The sequence below is a fragment of the Amblyomma mixtum genome, chromosome 10 (assembly GCF_055824585.1).
Source record: "Amblyomma mixtum isolate Tamu chromosome 10, ASM5582458v1, whole genome shotgun sequence".
Lineage (NCBI taxonomy): Eukaryota > Metazoa > Arthropoda > Arachnida > Ixodida > Ixodidae > Amblyomma > Amblyomma mixtum.
Window position 1 is genome coordinate 59077890 of NC_143021.1, and position 20461 is coordinate 59098350.

The following is a 20461-nucleotide window of genomic DNA, read 5'->3' on the forward strand; positions in this document are numbered from 1 at the left end:
AAATTTCGTAACAAAGCAGCCATGAGTTTGTCGAACGACGCTAGCAAGCTGTTAGCCCTTGTTCCCTTATAAAAATGGTCTATAGACCGTCTATAGACTTCTTATTGACTCTATTGACTTCCTATAGATATTGCTTTTTGTCTATTCATAATCTATAGAGTGTCTATAAATAAAAGTATGCTAAAAGTGTATTGCCATAAATGTGCAGGTTGTCTATAGACCGTCTATGGTATTTGTATTGCCTATAGACTGTTGTCTATGATTTGTGTATATACAGTCTATAGACTTTATAGACACTCTGTAGACTGTCTAAAACTTTTTATTGTAAGGCTTAGTCAGACTGTGGAAGACACCTGCGTCAGCCGCGGATGGAATGTTGCATTTCTATGTCAACAGTGTTTTTTAACCCAGGCGTAATGTCTTCTGGAAAACTTGACAAGTATTAGTCGCGTCTCATCTAGTGTTTACTCCAAACAGCGTGCGGTACTATGGACGTTGTGTATTGAGATACAGGTTCGCTGAATAAGGCCCGGGTGCGACAACTTTGCAGGTATCATTTATTGACGGAAAGCTTTCGTGGATGCAATACGCATCAGTTCATTTTCTTTCAGTGTAAAGCAAATAGATGCCTGCTTATATGCAACATTTTGAAAACAATAAATAATGCGCTGTTGTCAAAGCTCCTATCTTGATAAAAAATGTTTTTTTCCAGCACTCCTGAGCAGTATGAGGTACTCCCTTAGTGCTGGTGTAGTGATGAAACTAGCCCTGAGTAATATACTCTGATGGCTTTCAAAATTACATAATTCGCATAAATTTACCATTCATGCTCACTATCACCGTTATTCAGCTATCCTGCGAAGCTCCTTATTTTGCATGTTTGAGCTCTTCGCGTGAGCACCTGGACCCTTATAGGTCACGAGCTCTTTTCCGTTAGTGCAGATATGTCATAATCCGTGACCACATCATCGGAGTCGCCGGCTTTGGCGCGTTTCGACGTCGACCTCCTCCGCTGATCAGAAATCCACAGCAGGCCGGTGAGCAGGAACGACACGGACACCATTCCGCCCATGAGCCGGAAGAGGCCGTCATAGGATCCGTAGCTGTCCCGGAAGAAACCTGAACAGTGCAAGCAGACGCAGCGAGAGGCTTGCGTGAGTGACGCCTCATTCTCCGCCACTCGTGGGGCTCATATTTCCCGTCTCCATTTTCTGCAGCGGCACAGAGCGCGCGCACATAGGATAGAACGCAAAAACTTTCCGCCAGTGAATACCGCTTGCAGCAGGACCGCTTTTTCCAATGGAATTCAGCTATACCGGTTAAGGTAGCAATTTCTTTAGTATTAAATGCCAGCTGTCTGCCGCCCCCTGATACGCTTGCCTTCCCTTGGAATCCACTCCGTTACCCTTAAGGACCAGTGGTTATCTTGCCTTCGCATTACATGCCCTGCCCAAGCCCACTATTTCCTCTTGATTTCCACTAGGATGTCATTAAGTCGCGTTTGTTCCCTCACCCACTCCACCCTCTTTCGATCTCTTAACGTTACACCTGTCATGCGGGGATACAGTTGCCGCAACTGGCAAAGGACAGGGTTAATTGGAGAGACATGGAAGAGGCCTTTGCCCTGCAGTGGGTGTAGTCAGGCTGATGATGATGATGATGATGAAGATGAAATGGCAGCAGCAACCTAATACTATACTAGAACCGAGAAGGCGGCACTTTCCCATCACCCAACATGAACTCAAACTAAAAATCTGCCTTTCCTACACTTTAGTCTGCTCACGAGGGCGTATGTTAACGCCGTGTAATGATTCCCTTTTCCGGCACCTTTTTAAGCAAGGTGGCCATGCGTAATTAATAAGAGGAGTCTGGGCAATAAATATATTTTCGAAATTTTCGCGCATTCGCATCATTTGTCCCTGCATCGAAGAGACTCAATGTGCTATGAGAGTAGAAAGGCAAAAACCGGTAAGGTGAACGAGATCTATATTCTTGCGTACTGGAACCGTTCATGTGCGTTGTTTTAAGCATTTATGATATGATGTATTATATACAACAAAACACGCTACGCTAGCTACTTCGTCATCGTAACCTGGTAGACGCATTGTGATAGGGCTCCCCTCTTCACTAACACTAACTCAAGGCGGCATTTTAAGGTGTCTATTTAATGTTGCCGTTCCCAATTATGGCTGTTTTAGAACAACGGGCTTCATCCTGCAGTGAACTACGCTGGGAATCTAAGATTTTAACGGTCACTATCAGCATGAGTTATTAAAAATATACTTGTCTGCCGCTGCTAAGAGTAAACTGTTAGCCAATAGAATCTGTATGAACTGCTTAGATACATCCAAACTGACAGGCTTGCACTGCCTAGGTTTACGCTTCGACTTTCGTGACGAAAATGAGTTGCTAAAGTTTCTAGACATTTTGAAAGTGCTCGCTTGTCTTATTGTTTATTGTTTTGAAATATATCTGCAGTGTTGTCACTGTATTCATCTGATGCATCGCCCCGCCGCGGTGGCTCAGTGGTTACGGCGCTCGGCTGCTGACCCGAAAGTCGCGGGTTCGATCCCGGCCGCGGTGGTTGAATTTCGATGAAGGCGAAATTCTAGAGGCCCGTGTACTGTGCGATGTCATTGCACGTTAAAGAACCCCAGGTAGTCGAAATTTCCGGAGCCCTTCACTACGGTGTCCCTCATAGCCTTAGTTGCTTTGGGACGTTAAACCCCAATAAACCAACCAAAACCAATCATCTGATGCATCATCGCTAATAATTTTGCACTGTGTTTTGTTCAAAAAATCTTGCCGGAAAGTTTGTGGATTTTATAGCACCTGCTATTACTAGTGCCTCGGTTACCGATACTGCGGCGTGGTCCGCCAAAGTGACGCAGCGAGAGAAGAGTGTAGGAGAAGAGAGAAGGCCGGCGGTAGGGAGAGGAATTAAGTGGCGAGGGTTGAAGTGAAAGTGATGCCTGACTAGAGGAGCACACAGCTATGGAGCTTTTGTGCGCGCCGCATGGTGTGGTGATGGAAGAAGGTTCGCCTCCGCGCATCGGTTGATGCCATCTTATGGTGGACTGGTATCGATATAGCCGCTTGAGCAACATTTTTAGTCACTCCCCTGCAGATGCTACAAAAGTACCGGGCACCGTGGAGGCCTAAGCTTTGTCACGGTAAAGAAATCGCGAAAGGAAGCGCCGAGCCGCGCAAGACCAAGCAGTGTTGGTCTATGACCCTTACAAAAAATTCTCTAGACAGAGATTATACTTTCCATATACGTTCTACTGAAAAATCCGACAGACTGGTCTGTAAGAAACACATATGCAATTGGCAATCTATACACCAACTAAAGATTTTTGGCCACAAATTTTCAGTGGACTTTGGTCTATAGGCTGTTTATAGTCACTGATTAGGCAAAGGAAAATATCTTAAGGAAGGTGGTAGAGTCTTTAAGAAGTGTATAGGCTGTCTATAGACAGTTTTTGTAAGGGGAAATTGAGAACAGCGACGAGAACGCCCTGCAGCGCGTGCCAACGCAGAACGTCATGTCCGAGAAGCTTTTCACACGTTTCTTCTATAGGCACTTCTCTCACTCAAAGAGGCGTTACAAGCTGTAACCTTCCAGCAAAGTAGCTTTTTTAATTTCATATAATGACTTTGCGACCTCGAACAGCATGCTCACGCAAATGAGCCTGCCAAACTGCATCTTTCAGCAACATCATTTAGTGGGGGCTACAGACCAAAATAATTAAATCCCGCCAAAGACGAACGCAAGCTTTGCCCATACGAAGAGAATTCCTATTGTTGCAACGTTGGCAATCATCCTGATGCTTTCGCCTCCCTTGTTCACTTTGTTATTATCAAAAGCGATCTGCCCCCCGCCTGCCTACCATTTACCACACTACCGAAGAAGTGATGACTGACCCTTACGCCCCACTAACCCTGAACCGCCTGCAAGTCTCTTAGCTTGCCAGACCTTAGTACATTGTCGATGAGAGCAAATCAAGCTTGACTAAAATTTCATTTTCAAATTCTGCATATTCAGTTCAAAATTGATACCACAGAGTACATTCCGCATTCGCGATCTAGAATAACAGAGTAGCAACATGACCATGCGCTAATCTAGTATTTATTTGGTAATTACACATTCAGGTACTCATCATTTCCTCGGCTAAAGAGAGACTAAAGTAAACTCGTAAACAAGAGAATTGGAGGAGACACCTAAGCTCCACATTAAGAGTACGAAGTGATAGCGTAATGACCTAATTCCCGTATATGCAGAAGGACATTCTGTACTTTGCGTTCGTAGAGCCCTGGGAGTCCTCGTACCCGTCCTGGTGCAGTGGTGCACCGGTTAAGCGATGACCACTGGCATGGGTTGGCAGGTGCTCTCAGCGGCGGGCGTTGTGCCACCTAGGCTGATCTTCCCGAGCTACCAATCATTTATTTAACTGCCACCTGCCATGGTGGCTAGTTTGCTCACCATCCGATGAGCAGGCTGTGATGACGCAGCAAGGTCACGTCTGCTGCGTCAGCCCCCTGCCTCCTAGGTTCCTCTCTGGGCACCACCTGCCAGAGCCATGCCCTTGATTTTTCTGTCACAGCACCGACGCCGGATTTTCTGTGTAATACTGCCTTTAGCGCTGTTGCATTAAAGGACAAATTCGTTATCCTAGTTAGTTTGACAGGGTTCTTCGCAGGAGTTACGGAAAAAAATCCAGCAGAAAACAACGCGTTCACGAGAAAAAGTAGAGAAGACGCTGGAATCACAGCTGAATATTACTTGTTCAAAACTGTCGCAACAAAGTTGGCAGACATGCGCGTAAGCAACAACGCTGACACGAGCGACAGCAACTAAAAGCATTTCATAGCGCTGGTGCTGTTTTAATGCACGTAAAAAATTGATACATCACACAAATGCACGTAATGCACGGCTCGTAACGCCCATTACATAATTGAAGAGACGATAGTGCTGGAAGCACGTTTAACGTTTAACACGAAGGCTCAAGCTCGTGTCTACCACTGACCTTAGCCTCGCTGGGCGTCGGCTGCTCGGTCTGAGACAATGTTAAGGCGGTAGCAGGGCACTGGCGGTCTCCAACCGTCGCAAACACACCGTTCAGCACGGTCGCGGACCCGGCGTTCCGCGGCACTAATGTCAGTGCAGGACGTGCACCCGAACGTTCATGTCAAGCTCCTTTCGGCCGTGCAGTCTTTACGAAGGTTGCAATGTTTAGGCAGATTGGCGGTGTTACCTGGTTGCAGCGAGGTGCGATGCTATTTTAAGCGATCCCTAATACGATGACCAGTCTGGGCGTTGTAGGCCACAGATTTAAGGACTGTACAACCGTCTTCAATAATGACAGAATCATCGGCGGCGGCAAACCATATATTGAACGAGAAATCGTAGAAGAATTTTAAATCAAGAATTTGGCCACTGACTGGGTCAGCGACTGCTCGGTCCGGTTTACTGCAAGAGAATGCAATTTCATGCATGCGACATACCAGGCGTTTCAGGGAAAGTGATCACTAATTTTTAGAAGTGGGGTTTTTCAGGTACAGAGAAGCTTTCTGCAGCACAGTATTACCAGTGTTGGCGGACGTCAGAAAACTGGCGAATCAAATTTACTAGTGAAGCGATTAACTAAATTAGAATAGTTAATTTTAGCCAGTACCAATAGGCACCTTATTTCAACCAGAGATTTTCAGCCGGTTGTTAGTTATTAGCACTATCATTTGTTTAGAATCTTTAAAACCCGATTACCCTTGCCATTGTGACAAGACATAAGCTGGCTATGTTGACTAGTTCCGCGCACAGGAGGGGTTTCTTTGCCTCATGCTTTTCGAAATTGCATGCATTTTGGCACGATGTAGCCAGATTTTGTCGAGCCACACCGGTGAGTTTAATTGCGTTTTCAAAATTCTCAAAACTGATATTATTAACGGACGGCTACAAAACTCTAAATGCAATCAGGTGCCTGTCAGTAACAGTTAAAAGTTCCCTATTAGAATTTAGTCAATCAATTTAACGGCAATGTAATGAGACGACTCGCATAAATCGCCTGTTGTTTGAAGCCCGTCAAGACTAGAATTACCATGCGGAAAAATGCTTCCCTTGTCTTCAAAATCTCTATTTTCGAAAATTAGTGACTACCTTCTCTGAAACAGTTCGTAATTTCTCACTTTCGAGAATACCGCACCTGCACTATCAAATAATTTTTGTTGTTGCTTGTATTTGTCTTGTTGCTTAGGCTCATTTGCGCCCGGCTCTGCTGTGACAATTTAATCGTGTAAAATTCATTTGTTTCCGGCTCCGCACTGTCTACGCCTTCTTCTGAATGCGTTTTTTACTGCTCTTTTTTCTTCCGTAACCATGCACCAACCGGCACAACAAGCTACGCTGCTTTTCAATCTCCACAAGAGATCAGTAATGTTTGTTGTGCTTGTTCCCCATTCTCTCTTATGTATCTTTGACAATACGTATAGGTAATATTGGAGGCACCTGTTAATGTTCCATAAGATTTCCTTTTTTTCCCTTTGCTTAATATGTGCCCGTACTCTTCATTTTATTCTGCGCTTGTTCTCTGTAGCAGTTTTGTACTTTATGGTTTTATTTGTTTATTCATTTATTTACGGGTGTGTATATTTATTTAACGATACTATTGGCCCACGTAGTGCCATGACAGAACTGTACATAACAGAACATAAGACACAGAAACATTTGGCTAGTCCCCTTTTCGCGCACAAATAACGGTTTTAATAGATTGGAACATCGCTTGCCAGTATTATTAAACACACTTCAAGACACAGACATGGACATAAGAACAGCGTCAAGACCCGCACTCATTAAATATTTTAGGAATCTAACTATATGAAGCAATAGATTAAGGATTGGCATTTCCATGTTGTAATTAGAGAAACATTTCTGTATAAATACATTTGTCTATGTTTCAGATTTCCATTTGGAAATGTGTACATGTTGTATAAATTTTTGTGTATAGAGTTTTTATATATATATATATATATATGTGTGTGTGTGTGTGTGTGTGTGTGTGTGTGTGTGTGGCGACTCGGTATAATGCTTTCTGGTGTACGCGCGTAAAATATTATTTGATCGCATTTTGTGCTTTAGTGCAAGAACTTCTGCAGAAACTAATCTAATCATTGTGTGTATTTTTTTGTGTGATTTGAAACCGCTGTACGCTGCCATCAAAGGGGGCAAGGGCCTTAGTCAAGCTGCTTAACTAGCAGCTTTTAGTCCTTGCCCTCACATTTTTTCTGTACCAGGATAAATGTGGAATAAATGAAATGTGTAAATGTGTGTAAGTGCGCAAACAGTCTGTTGTATTAGTTGATCGCTTCGCTGTTTCATTTCTTGTGTTTCTTGCACTTTTGCTCATGCGCGAAAAAAAAGCGCCTGTGTTTTCCCGTCTTCTGGGCTCTCAGGAGAGAGCGAAAGTATGCTTAAATAAATAAATTAGTGGTTACTACGTGCGTAGTGTACCCTGCAGTCAACTTGGGCATAAAGTGAGAGAGGACTCACAGGTTTCGCAAACGTTAAATCCGGTTTGCTTTTCGTGGACAGAGCTCATGGCGTGCTCTTTGTGAAGCAGCGTTTCATACGAATGCAGGAGAGGAATAAAATGTTCAACAAGATAAGGCGTAAACGCGATATACCTGTTCATACTCTGTTGACCCTTATTCAAGGGCGCTGTGTTTCTCGTTAATAGCTCTCCCTATGCGCAAATTCTCCCCTATTAGAGTGCTATTGGTCGGAAAAGACTCCAATTGTTCAGTGAATTCAGATAAGACTGAAAACGATCAAAGCCAGCAATGCCCGCCGCCTTTTCAGATATGAATGCTTCAAGCGCCCCTCGTGGTTCCAAAGTGACGTTGTGCACTCCTCTGAGGCCTATGGGCTGTCACACGTACGAGCTCAAACTAGGGCACGCGTATTGCCTAGATATTGAACCAGGTTTTCTCGCATTAATGAACAATCGGCCGTGAAACAGTTGGGTGTTTGGAGGAAAGAGCTCTAGGTCCAATGATACGTGGTCAATTTTTTCGCTCAAAATTCACTCGCCCTATCCAGTGACACGAAGCCCTAGACGGCAGAAAGTAGACAGCAAGAAAATAATTGCTGTTTTTGGTTTTACGTGAGTTGTACAGCGGGTCGGCATGTTCGCTATTTTACAACACTAATCGCGTCCAGTATGTACAGCCAACCAAATCTTTAGCTGGTTTGCGTGACGGCCGCTTTTTCTGCGCTCCTGCGCAGTGCTACGAAGCAAATTTGCGGAAAGCTCAATATTACCCACTGGCTTAGTGAGCCTGTGCTTAAATTTGATGTTTTTGCAAGTTTCCTACGTCTTAAGCTGCAGCAGCACGGAAAACGCAGCCGTCAAGCACACCAGGTAAAGATTTGGCCGGCTGTACTTATAAAGATTTTCATGTCTCCATGGTGCCAAAAACTATTTATTTTACAATCCGCTCTAGAATTTTGAACTCAATAGCTTTTAACTTTACGCTCCCCAGAATGAGCAGTTGGTACGTTATAGAACGTGTTCAGCGAAACTTGCCTGTAATTATCAAGAAAGGCGTTTCTAAAGCATGAATAAAAAATTTGTGGCAGCACAACCAATGGTGCCTGACGTGAGAAAACAGATTAATCTTGCCTCCACATGGTATATGTAACGTTCAACAGCTATACATGAAAAATATGAGCAGACGCCGTAGTGCATGGTTGACGACTAATTTCAACCCCGTAGAGTTTTTAACAAGCTTTGTGATGAGACATGACATGGCGTCTCAGCATTTCATCTCAATTGAAATACGGCCACCAAGGCACGGATTGGCTAGCGCGCCCACTGGCGCAGCAGAATTATTTCAGAGCCACTAATCGTCTACGTGGGCAACCAGTGAATCAACTTAACTAGAATCACTGTTAACTAATGTACAATAATGACCTTTATTAACCTATATGTTACCTGATCAGAATCAATGATTTTTATATAACGGGTAGTACTGCTATGCATAACACTTTTTGCAATTTCGAAGGCGCGTTTACGCGTAGTGCTGTGGCTTAAGAAACTTTGACCTTCATGCGGACTTTCTAGACCCGCGCGTACGTAGAGCTGAAACAGGAATGATCCCCATAAACGTCACTCGATAGTGGGCCCTGTGAATGGCATTTAAAAAAAAAGTGAATATTTGAACGGGCTAAATAAACGCCTAGTTTTATCGTGCATTCATTTATCGCAGTTTCTTTGAGCTGCAGTGATGGCGTGCAGCCTTCCTCTAACCGTATTCTTTCTTGCGCTTTTGCCTCCAGAAGCAATGACCGGCCTACGAAGGCCGCGCCAGCGGAGCTACTATTTTACGCCCTGATTTCTTATTGCTACATATCAGTCCTACAGGTGGCTAAACGTCCGTCATTATAGCCAAAACAGAGTTAAAATCTCCTGTCCTTCTGTCTTCGTCTGTGCAATTTGCTTTCCCTCTACATTACAAGCGAGGCGCGATAGCGCGGGTATGTTACTTGCGTAATGCACATCCGATTCAGCGCACTCTTCCAAACCAGGAAACGCATTTTTGCTTTCAAAACTATGTCCTCACGACCGCGTTCTTTGGGCAGCAGATACGGATGCATGGCACTTACCTATGACCACAGGTCTCGTAAAGGCGCCGACAGCGGTCAGTCCAGCCATAAAGCCGTAGGCCATGGGCAGATTGCGAACACCGACTTCATTGGCAACACCTTCGGAGATGGCCACCATGATATAGCCCACGGGCAGACCGAGCGTGATCATCGAGGTCCAGAAAGGTACTACGTCTTGTGCGTGCGGCATCGACTGCGCGATCGCCGCCATCGCCAGGTACGACAAGGTCATCAGGCTGTACGGGGACACAATCTTGTAATCCGTCAGCAGTGGCACGAACAGGCGACCCACAGTGTCCGTCACTGAGAAGAAGGTGAGCACAAAGACTGCACTCCTGCTTTCGATCCCGACGTCGACCGCGTAATCAACGGCGACGGCGAGGAAAGTGTCTAGGAAAAAGCAGAACGAGAAATAACTAATCATGTGACAGTAAAAGCGCGGTAAAGCAAGGACCACTTTTGCACTGTCCAGTGCAGAGTCCGACTTCTTTTCCAGCGGTGGAATGATCAGTAGTATGGGCTCGTCTGGCTTCGAGGGAAGCTCAATTTGGCAGCGAGGTTCGATGCATGCGAACGTTCCACGTCTCGAAGGTATGACCTGGCTCCCACTGCTGGGGCGTCTCAGCATACTCGGGTGCCTTTCCTTTTTCGAAGTCGCTTCTGTGGCATGTTCACTGTCCAGGAAGGCAGCTTTTTCTTCGCAGGTACTCGGAATGCTGCTCGCCTTCGTCAGTTGGTCCACCGCTTCCTGAAGCAAGGCCATTTTCCTCAGATCTAGTTCACCTATAATTGATCCTTTCTGTGTGAGATTGATCACTGTTCCCCGCCTGGAGCCCACCATTGCCCTCTCTTCTTCAATTAGTGAGCCGGCGACGCTTAAGAGAGTGCCTCGTCTGGAACGTGCTTCGTTGATCTCTTCTTCAGCGGTGAGGCTGTCATCGTGGCCAATGTCAAGCGTGGTACTTCTCAAAGGAGAGCTGTCGGGCTGACTGTGAAGGGTTATTCTTCTGTGGTGCAGCATGTCTCTGTCTGACACGCAGATCTGCGTTCCTTTCCGACCCATGGGTGTACCAGGCTCAGTGACTGTGATTGACGGCCTGGGACAATGGGACAGGATATAGTCGTTTGAATCCAAAGTGATTGCATCATGTTTGTGTTTCTCGACGCCCTGTTTAGCGGCAGGCTTCTTTCCCACCACTTCTTCCCAGGGTGGCTTGCGGAAAAGAACGCTTACGGCTACAATGTTGAGCAGGAGAGCTCCTGTCAGTGCGAAAGTCCCGTGCAGGCCGTACTCATCAATGAGGACATCGAAAATTTTGGGGAAGATGAAAGAAGCTGCCGTGGCTCCAGTCATGTTGATGCCAAGGGCGACGCCGCGGCGCCTGTCAAAATATTCGTTGATGGCAACGATGACGCAGCTGAACAATAAGCCATGTCCAATGCCTGCGAACAGAACCGATGAGCGTTTCTGAAATCACGTACATCCTCACCAGGATTTCGGGACAGCGCTCTAGTTCACAGGTTTTCACCGTTAGGCGAGTAGAAACTTACTGCTGTTTTTTTTCTACACAGGTACATGGCGGTGCCGAAGGTTCGGCCACAACACTTCATCTCTGGGGCGTAGCGTTAAAAACAGCTCGGCCACGACACGATGTATTGATGTGTGTGCGGGCATTAGCTTATGACCCTGCAGTGTTAGGTATGCGGTAGCGTAATGGGAAAAAGTCAGTCTTAGACAACTGTCTTGTTTGTTTCATCAAACAGCGTATTCAAAAATGGTTTGGTTTCATGTGTGTGGGTTTAACGTCCTAAAGCGGCTCAGCCTATGAGGGACGCCGTATTGAAGGGCTGCGGAAATTTTCCACTTGGGGTTTATTAACGTGCACTGACATCACACAGAACAGGGGCCTCTAGAATTTCACCTCCATAGAAATTCGACCACCACGGCCGGGGTCAAGCCCGCGTCTTTTGAGTCAGCTGCCGAGTGCCGTAACCACTGAGCCAACGCCGCGGCTTTCAGCTGGTGAAGGATTCAGCGCGGGCCGGAACCGAAATCCCAGGATAAAAACGTTCCCAGAAAAAACGTACCCATTTTCCAAGGAGGAAAAAATGTGCCCAAAGCGGGGCCATCAAACGTGTCGTAACCAGCAGTGATTTGAGCATCCGCCTCATGCTGGTGGGGTCACTAGTGGGCTTCTGCTCCAAGAGGCGAATTTGAGTTGTTTGAAGGTGGAAGGAATTACTCACCGGTAAACCAACGGTATGATCAACGCAACGCAACTGTGGCAGTGTTTTATCGCTCAAGACTCCGATGATTTGCAACAGAACGCTAGAAGTGAAGGACGTGTTGATACATATGCTATGCTCAAGCTAAATACAAGCAGAAAATCGTAGCCTGCAGAAAGCAACTGTACAAGAAATATATTTATATATGTTGCCGATCACAACGAAGGCACTTGCCATCAAGGAACGTTTATTGCTGGGCATGCTATGTATAGGTTAATCATGGCGTGGAGCAATCGCTGTGCATGTCCTGTACACTGTCATAAAGCTATCATGTGATCCAAAAGCAATATGTAGGGGTTGTAGTTCAGCGCGTATGCATTGCACCTGGAGACAGCAGCTTCGGGCTTGCACCAGCGCTTATAAATTAAGCGTACTGTTTATGAGACGTGCTGTAACGGTATGCTGAGCGCTATAACTTGGATACTTGTCCCACTAAGGATTAATTGAACCGCTGCGGTATTTTCCGAATTCAAGAAAATCGAGAAAATGAGGCTTAAAGGTGTGCCTTGCAGGTTTATGTACACGAAACAAAGAGATATTGAATGTGGCACCCGCTGGAGCTGTGCTGTAAGCAAGAGCTGCAGAGATGCTTTAATTGCGAATAATTCCTCAAAGGACTGCCACCTAACTGTTGCGCACAATCACCCCGTATGCAACGCCACTTTAAATATCGCGAAAACACAGAAGAAAATGAAGAGACCACACTTGTCTCGAGAGAAAACCCTGCTGCCATTGCTGCAAATGCAGTCATATACGTTAGTGCAGAAGAAAAATGTCGCATCAGCAGCGAGCAGAGCCTGAAACGCTGCTTTCGCCAACAGTGAAGCAAAAAAATTAGCCGCCGAATCTTTTGAGTGTATTTCTTTGCTTCCCGCTCCATTTCATCACTGTGCTATCAAGGTTTGGACTGCGTTTTTCTTGGCAAGCTGGAACATTGTAACCTACAGCGATTTCACCTGTCGGCATGGAAGTGACTAACGACGAATCAATGCGAGTCGTCCATAAAAAAACAAACGATGGCGGCAAAAAGGAAAGGGCCCAAGGAAAGTGCGTCTCTAGATCATCCCGCGTTTCAACGCAGTCGCCGGCGTAAGTGCTTTTTCTAGGCATGACCGGGACTGAATGGCCGTGGTGTGATTTGGTAGTGCAAATTACTTCACGCTGATACCTATTTTCAAATTCAACGATGATTCCAATTAAGAGGGCAAATTTTTACTATTGGGTTCCGGAAGAATTTCTTGTTTGGGTTATTTTTCAGTGGGGGATTTCCGCTTCCTCAGGAAACATTTTTTCAGGGAGCATATTTCCCGGGGACGTCATTTCCTGAACCCGTATTCAGACGGTGGGGTCGGCGGGTGGTAAAGCGTTGTGGGACCAACTTTTAATGAATGCTGTAAAACATGCGAGTGTGATAGGTGTGTATAGTAGTTTTGTTCTCAGTAGTTTTACCTGGAACGGGCCTGTGGTGTGCGCACGTCTTAGAAGTAACGAAAGGCTCTCTATCATCGTGTTTCGGTCAGAAATGTGGGACAGTTTCAATATTGAAGTCAATAGAAAAAGCCTTTTTCTTGATTTTGACGTAGCTGAGCTGACGAATATGACCACTAATAAAATGAGGGTAGAATCTCTGTAATTTCTCTGTAATGCAATCATCTTTTCATTCTCAAGCGCACGAGATTTTTACGCCGAGTGTTATTTATCACTGAATAAAGCGTACTTTTCAGTGTTGTCGTTATTTTACTGTTCTGCGTCCATTTCTCTTTGCACAAATGCAATAGCTTTAAGTGTACCATGCTTACTCCATTATTACTACTCCTTAGTAGCTCTCCATTATGTCTCTTCACGACAAGCGGCTTACCGGTGACGACACCCAGAGAGCCCACGAGGAAAGGTATGCCGTTGGCGAAGTACGAACTCATGCAGCCGACGGCCATCATTAGGCCTCCAAGCACGGCGACGCAGCGCACATCAAACCAATGGATGAGAGGCCCGGCGATGAGACCTGCGAGAGAGGTACAGCCACAAAGTTGGGCTATTTGCTGCGTTCCAAAGATCAAAGCGTCGACACGAGCTGCTAAGAGAAATACAACTGTCGATGCCAATGTCATGGCTGTCATGGCCTAAGCGGCCCGCGTGCTCTGCAGTAAGTGGAAAATGCTTTCCGCGGACACCAATTACAGCGAAAGCTTGCGTAATTTGGAATGCATGGGCTGGCTGGTGACCGCTCATACTTAGACATGCAACTGGGTAGAGCGAAGCGAGAAAGTACGCACAACTGTACAGGCCCGCAACCACACTTGGCGGTCTTAAAGTTGTCGGGACTCTTCCTGTTACCACTAATTTGTAGTCACATGGGTTTTGAGCATGGCTCCAGAAAGCGGTTGTCAAAAACATCTCCTACAAGATTCTACTTCGCACTGTCGAACAGAATTTTTTCGGTGAAAATAACTTCTATTTCATTTATTTTGAAATCGAATTTGATAACGTGAAAAAATCCAGTCATAAGCAACTAAAAAAAAGTGTTAGAGCAATTCTTCAATCGGCAGTGCGCATGCCAAAGAGACATGGATGGGCTAGAAAGACGCCGAAAGAAGTAGCAAAACGAGTTATAACTTAGAAATGCATTTTACTGGTTGCTTCTAACTTCCCACACATGCGTGCATGTGATGAGAGATTGAGCGGAGAAGCAAGCGACTGCCTCTACCGGTACAAAGGCCGAACGTGCGACCGTAGAGCAAAACAAGAACGTTCAAAAAAATGTGCACGAGCCCTACGAAACAAATATAAGCTGTGTGGAGAAATCACTGAAGCAACAGAGATAAAAAAAAAAAGCAAGGAGATATCTGGGTAAGTGTTCCGTCAACTCGGTATCTTTATCGAGGAATGAATTCCATTTCTTGAGTTGTATGACTCAGCCGTGGATGTCTTGCAGAGTTCTTTGTGCATTAGTTTGCTGATTGCTATAATTTTCATTCATTTGTTTGGTAGCTTACGTATATTTATATGCGCAACGCTCCCAATAAATGCCAGTTGTTAGTTCAGCGCTGCGTTGTCTCTGTTTCTATTCCTTCTGCTCTTCTGCTTAACGTCCATCGTAATTTTACCGAGGTACCGTACTCACTCAAAGGTATCGCGAATGTTTTTTCACCAAAATTGGAAGTTCAAAGTCACCCTTCGCGTTATAATCGGCTTATATAAAGGAGGAAAAGGCATAAATATACTATAATACCGGTTGATGGTGTCGTGCTGGTCTGCCTCCGAAATTTGAATGCCGTATCGGTCGACCAGCGGAAGGTCACAGCAGCAAGGTGACCGCTATGGCACGTCACGTCACTTACCAGAGCTGCGGCTGAACGGAAACTAGTCATCGGAGAAGACGCACTTGCTCAGCGAGCGCGAATGCGGCTCATCGTCCCGAGGAAACACTGTAGAGCACGCCAGACGTAAAGGCCTTCGTTTCGCACCAAAAATTTATGAGGGAACTTTGTTGACCTAAACTGTGGTGAGGCGAAAGCCTTAAGCGCTGTGTTGCTGCTTGTGTCACTGATGTGTGGTTAAGATGTTGAGCTTCGCCTCTAAGAGTGTAACGCGACAGCGTCTTGCAACGCTCCCAGGGAGCCCACAGAACGCCATCGCCCGTTCGGCTCTAAGCCTTGCTCGTCGGTAAATTGGTTTTTGAGGAAAATAAATGTATCTGTGTCGTATACCTCGGTGGACACCTGAAACTTGCCCTAACGGGAAGGGAGGAAGATGGCAGTGAACGAAGACATCGTATTCACTAGACGCGCCTTTATTCACTGCAAACCATCCATCTGACATGGCGGAGTGGTTAGCGTGCTCGTCTCGCACTCCGGAGACCCTGGGTTCGATTCCCCAACTGGATAAATTTCCTACTCGGTTTCATTTATTTATCTGGTCTGACTAGAAATGTTAATTATTATGCAATTATCATAGAATGCCTTAACTCGCGTTAGGATATCATTTGGATGCCATCGATTAAGTAATGAGTGAAATATGCCCATATAAGGCCCGTAACGGAAAAGCGGACACATCTGCCGACACGGCTGCTCACGACAGTATGAGGCATTAAATTCACCTTAATGATGTTCAGTACACACTGGGTATGCATCGTCAACCTCTGTAGCACCTTTCATGTCGCACGGTGGCGGTAGTTACTCGATTTGGTGCACGGAAAAGACGCTTATAGACGGACGGACGGAGGAACAGGCATTTTTATCCCGGTAGCGCTTACAAGCATAGGTGACGATTCAAATCAACAGTGTTATATGAAATAGGAATACGAAACACATAACACAATTCACCAAAAAATATTACAAAGAATTGCCGGAGTACGGAGAAATCAAAGTACAAGTTTTTCCATATAACAATATAAGCGCTGAGAGCTAACAAAGCAGATTAACATCGTCATGTGATTTAAGTAAGGATGATGGTCTGTAGCTCAGTGGCTGAGTTCCGTAGTTCTAAGGAACACGCCATCTTTACTTATGCCTTGTGCGGTGAACGATGGTATCCATTTTTTTGGTTACCAGGTATCACTTAAACAGTAAATTATTATAAGTGGTAATCGCCGTCAGTTAGCAATTGCATGAACAGCTTTCTTTGTCGCTGCTTTCCTTAGTACGTCACGCACTTACCGGCATCATATGACTTTCGAGCTGCAGCGCGTTTTCGACACCTGGGCGCGCTAGACGACGACCACTTCAAATACTTCTTGGAGCACTCTCCGATGTTTATATTTTGATTTTTATGACGGGGTCTCTAAAGCGCAAGGTAGACGCTGTTACAACTTGGCCGGAATCCGTGCTTATCGTATCGGTCTTATCTGATAACCTTTTTTGCGGCTCTTTTGGAAAGGAACAGGTGAGTGAATGCCTCCGGCGATGACAAAGGTAGCAACTGCCGTACTTTGTTAAGAATCGAATGTGCGCCCTCTCCTTCCTGTAAACACGAGCTACAGGAAAGCCATTCTTTGAGACAGAGCCTTTGTCAAAAGTGCAAAGTCCAAGGGGTTCGCTTCCAGGCTATGCTTTGTGCTTAGCCATGCATCGCCAGTGACCGAAATGTCTTAATGGTGAAAAGAACCCTCGACCCTACCTCACCAAAAATTCGCGGGTTTTAAGAGATCCCTCTCATTACGCTTACAAGCAAACACATTGGGCTGTTAACTTCTGACAGATGCTCTACTTGTTCTTGTTAAAAAAAACTTCTATCCAACTGTCACTACGATGTGGCGCAGCCGTGGTGGCTCAGTGGTTATGGTGCTTGGCTGCTGACCGAAAGGACAGGGGTTCGATACCAGACACGGCGGTCGAATTTCGATGAAGGCGAAATTTAGAGGCCCGTGTACTGTGCGCTGTCAGTGCACGATAAAGAACCCAAGGTGGTCGAAATTTCCGGAGCCCTTCACTACGGCGTCTCTCATAGCCTAAGCCGCTTTGGGACGTAAATCCCTATAAACCAAACTACACTGTGGCCCCGTTCCTCGCGTTCCTTTCGCGCCGTTTTTTTTTGTCTTTTTTTGGAGACCCTCAAAATTGGTCCTCGCCAAAGATTCAGGTGAATGCGGTAAAATCAACCTTGCGAAAGCATCGCTTCGCTGAGAGATATACCTGAGTTGAAAATTTCACCAGCGCTGCGACTAGGAACAAAAACAGAGAAGGAAGACAAGGACAAGCGCTACTAAGAACTGAAAGTTTATTTGAAAAATGTCACCGGTAAGTAAGTATGCGGTAATACCCTACATTCATCAGTTATCCCATAGGCTTAAGCAGGTTGGCATTAGATATGGGGTTAAAGTGCTCTTTTCGGTCCCTAATAAACTAGGCAAGGTTTGTGCTATTGTTGAAAAAAGAGCCCGGGAACAGAAGTAAATAAGAGGCAAAAGAAAAAATGCATGCCAGGTGGATCATGAGTCACCCTTTGTGCCATGTGCAGAGGGAGTGGTACATCACATACCTTTTAAATGCGGCAAGAATTACATTGGGCAAACCGGTAAATGCATAAATACTTGCTTACGTCAGCATAAAACCTCTTTGAATGGTGCTCCTGCATCAAATCTGTCCCTTCATTGCAGAGATTTTCATCTCAACAAACCCGGTATGTCTAATAAAAAAAGCATGCTTTCCACTGCTTAACAGGGCTAAGATTAAATTCAGATATCCAGATCAGCTGACTAGGGAGTTGTGTGAAGCCTATCACATTCACAAGAACAGCGACACGTGCGTTAGCACACCATCTGTACACTTACATGAGTGTGAAATTTTGTATCTAGATTCTTAACTTTCTTTTGTGTGCTTTTTTCGGGAAGCGCAGGCGCTTTGGGTTGTCGGTTGTGTGCATATAATCTGTGTTTTTTCAAATAAACTTTCAGTTGTTAGTAGCGCTTGTCCTTGTCTTCCTTCTCTGTTCTTGTTCCTAGTCGCAGCGCTGGTGAAATTTTAAAGATGTACCAACTAGCTCAAACCACCATTTTGCACCTGAGTTGAGCCCCACGAAGCATCAGTAAATCACTAGTGCCCAGAACATCGTGAACACGATGCGAGATTGGTGAGGTGCAATGTAGGCTCGGCATGCCTACACAGCAGCGGTGCCAGGCTAATATTCCGAAGCGCCTGCTTACAGGGGTGGAGACACCAAATTTTGAGGCTATAAAAAGCTTCTTATGGGATTCCTCTGTACGGAAGGGCACTCACAGGCAAGTTCTGGACACAACAAACGTTTAAAAAAAATATTTTAATTCGGTTTCGGAGATTACCTAAATGCTCATTCTCACGACCTAGACCCATCGCTAGCGCAATCAACGCTGACGTCACTACACTGGTAGCGTAACCAAAGTTTTAGTGACGTGATACCAAAATACAGTGACGTACGATGAGCGGGGCACAGCCACAGCCGCAGCCATGTGGCACGAGTGACAAGCCAAGTGAGCGCAGTTGATGCACCAGCGAACCGCCACTTGCTCGGTTAGTTTTTGTGAACGTATTGCCAAACTAGCCATGCTTACTGGAATTTGGCAAACTGCTTCGCATCCTCACGCGAACCCACGCGAGGCCCACAACTTTGTGGGCCCGCGTGACCAGGCACAGCAGTTGAACATCCTAGAAAGTGATGTCACTGTCCAATTCGGCGTTCCGAAACCGAAACCGAAAATCGTTCTCCTAAAAATGCGATATTAAATTATTCAGTGCGAGTGCACGAATTTTGCAGTGCGTATCATGCTTCCCGGAGCCATAAGAAACGTTTGAAACAAATAACGCGCCAGCCACAAATTTGGAGTCTCCGCCCTTTTCAGCCTCAATCGCCTCAAGTAGGTCCTACCTGGAAAGCGGTTTCACAAAAGTCTTCAGAATACTGCCCGAATGGAGGTCCCGATAGGCATATACAGAAGAGACCTGCTTAATTTAAGTGCAACGTTTTCACTCATTTTTTATTCGAAGAGATTATAGGAGCAGTGGCGATGAAACTTGGCATAGGTGTGATGCTGGATGCATGAAAGGAATAAAGTGCAAGAACGACAGAAGGAGCCAAAGCAAAAGGCCCAAAGGGGGAGGGAGGGCGCGCGCCTCTCCTGAAGCATGTCGACACGTTGCTTTACACCACCCCGATCCACGTGTGGTGGCGGGGCGTCAGCGTCGATTCTTTATTTTATTCAGAGGTTACCCCGCTGCGCCCATAATCTTTACAGCAGGGGGATTACAGCATTGAAAAAAATACATCCTCGTGAGTACAACACACCTGCATTTCATTGAGTCGATTCCATTCGCCAATTGTTTTAACAAAAAAGAGCTTGCTTAAGTCCCGGTTCTCGAGTCATACTCACGAATTTTGAGGCTATTGTCTGTTTGCATGGAAACATAGTAAGGCTCTTTGAGATAAGTTTCTCTATTAACACCGGTTTTATTACGAAATATTGTGTATAAGAGTTTAAGTCAGTTTTCTTTGGCGAGAGGCAAGTAGTTCCCAGTTGAGCTGATTTTTATGGCACCTACGCTATCCCGCCTTCGGAATCGACCTGAGACAAACCTGGCTGGACGTTTTTGAATTCGTTCAATGTGCTCAGTGAGCGTCTTGGTAGAAGGGCCCCAAACCGCACAGCCATAATTCGAAATAGGTCGGACGGAACTCAGAGAAGCAGTGTTTTTTTAAATTGACATGCGAACATCGCAAATTGCGTTGAATAAAATTCAGTGCTCTACTTGCCCTGCGCACCAAGTCTTCAATGTGCGCGTTCCAGGAACAATCAGATGCCAGCGTTATACCTAAATACTTATTTGCTGCCTCTTTACGTATTAGCTGCAACAGAGTGGTGAAATAGAGGGAGCAAATAGAAGGAGAACGCGATCGCCCGGCTTCGAGTGTGTGGCGGGTGGGGAGAGAAACACAGAGGAGCATAGTTGTGGCGTAATCTTGCTTAAGGCGGAAGCAACGCATGGAAGCGGAGGAGGCATCGAGATAGGCGCGCGCGCGTCCAACTAGTATTATGAGCACTGGGGCCAA

The 20461-nt window shown here is 45.7% G+C and overlaps 1 protein-coding gene across 1 annotated transcript in view; it reads right to left on the bottom strand.

The window, feature by feature from the left end:
- Window positions 1–522: 522 nt before the first annotated feature.
- LOC149325886 (uncharacterized) overlaps window positions 523–20461 on the bottom strand; it is a 77399-nt gene continuing 57460 nt past the window's right edge. The window contains exons 3-5 of the mRNA XM_089562624.1: window positions 13803–13946; window positions 9659–11101; window positions 523–1119 (exon numbers count right to left, since the gene is read on the bottom strand). Coding sequence (XP_089418750.1) covers window positions 917–1119; window positions 9659–11101; window positions 13803–13946 — 1790 coding nt within the window. The 3' untranslated portion in view covers window positions 523–916. The remainder of the gene's footprint in view (window positions 1120–9658; window positions 11102–13802; window positions 13947–20461) is intronic.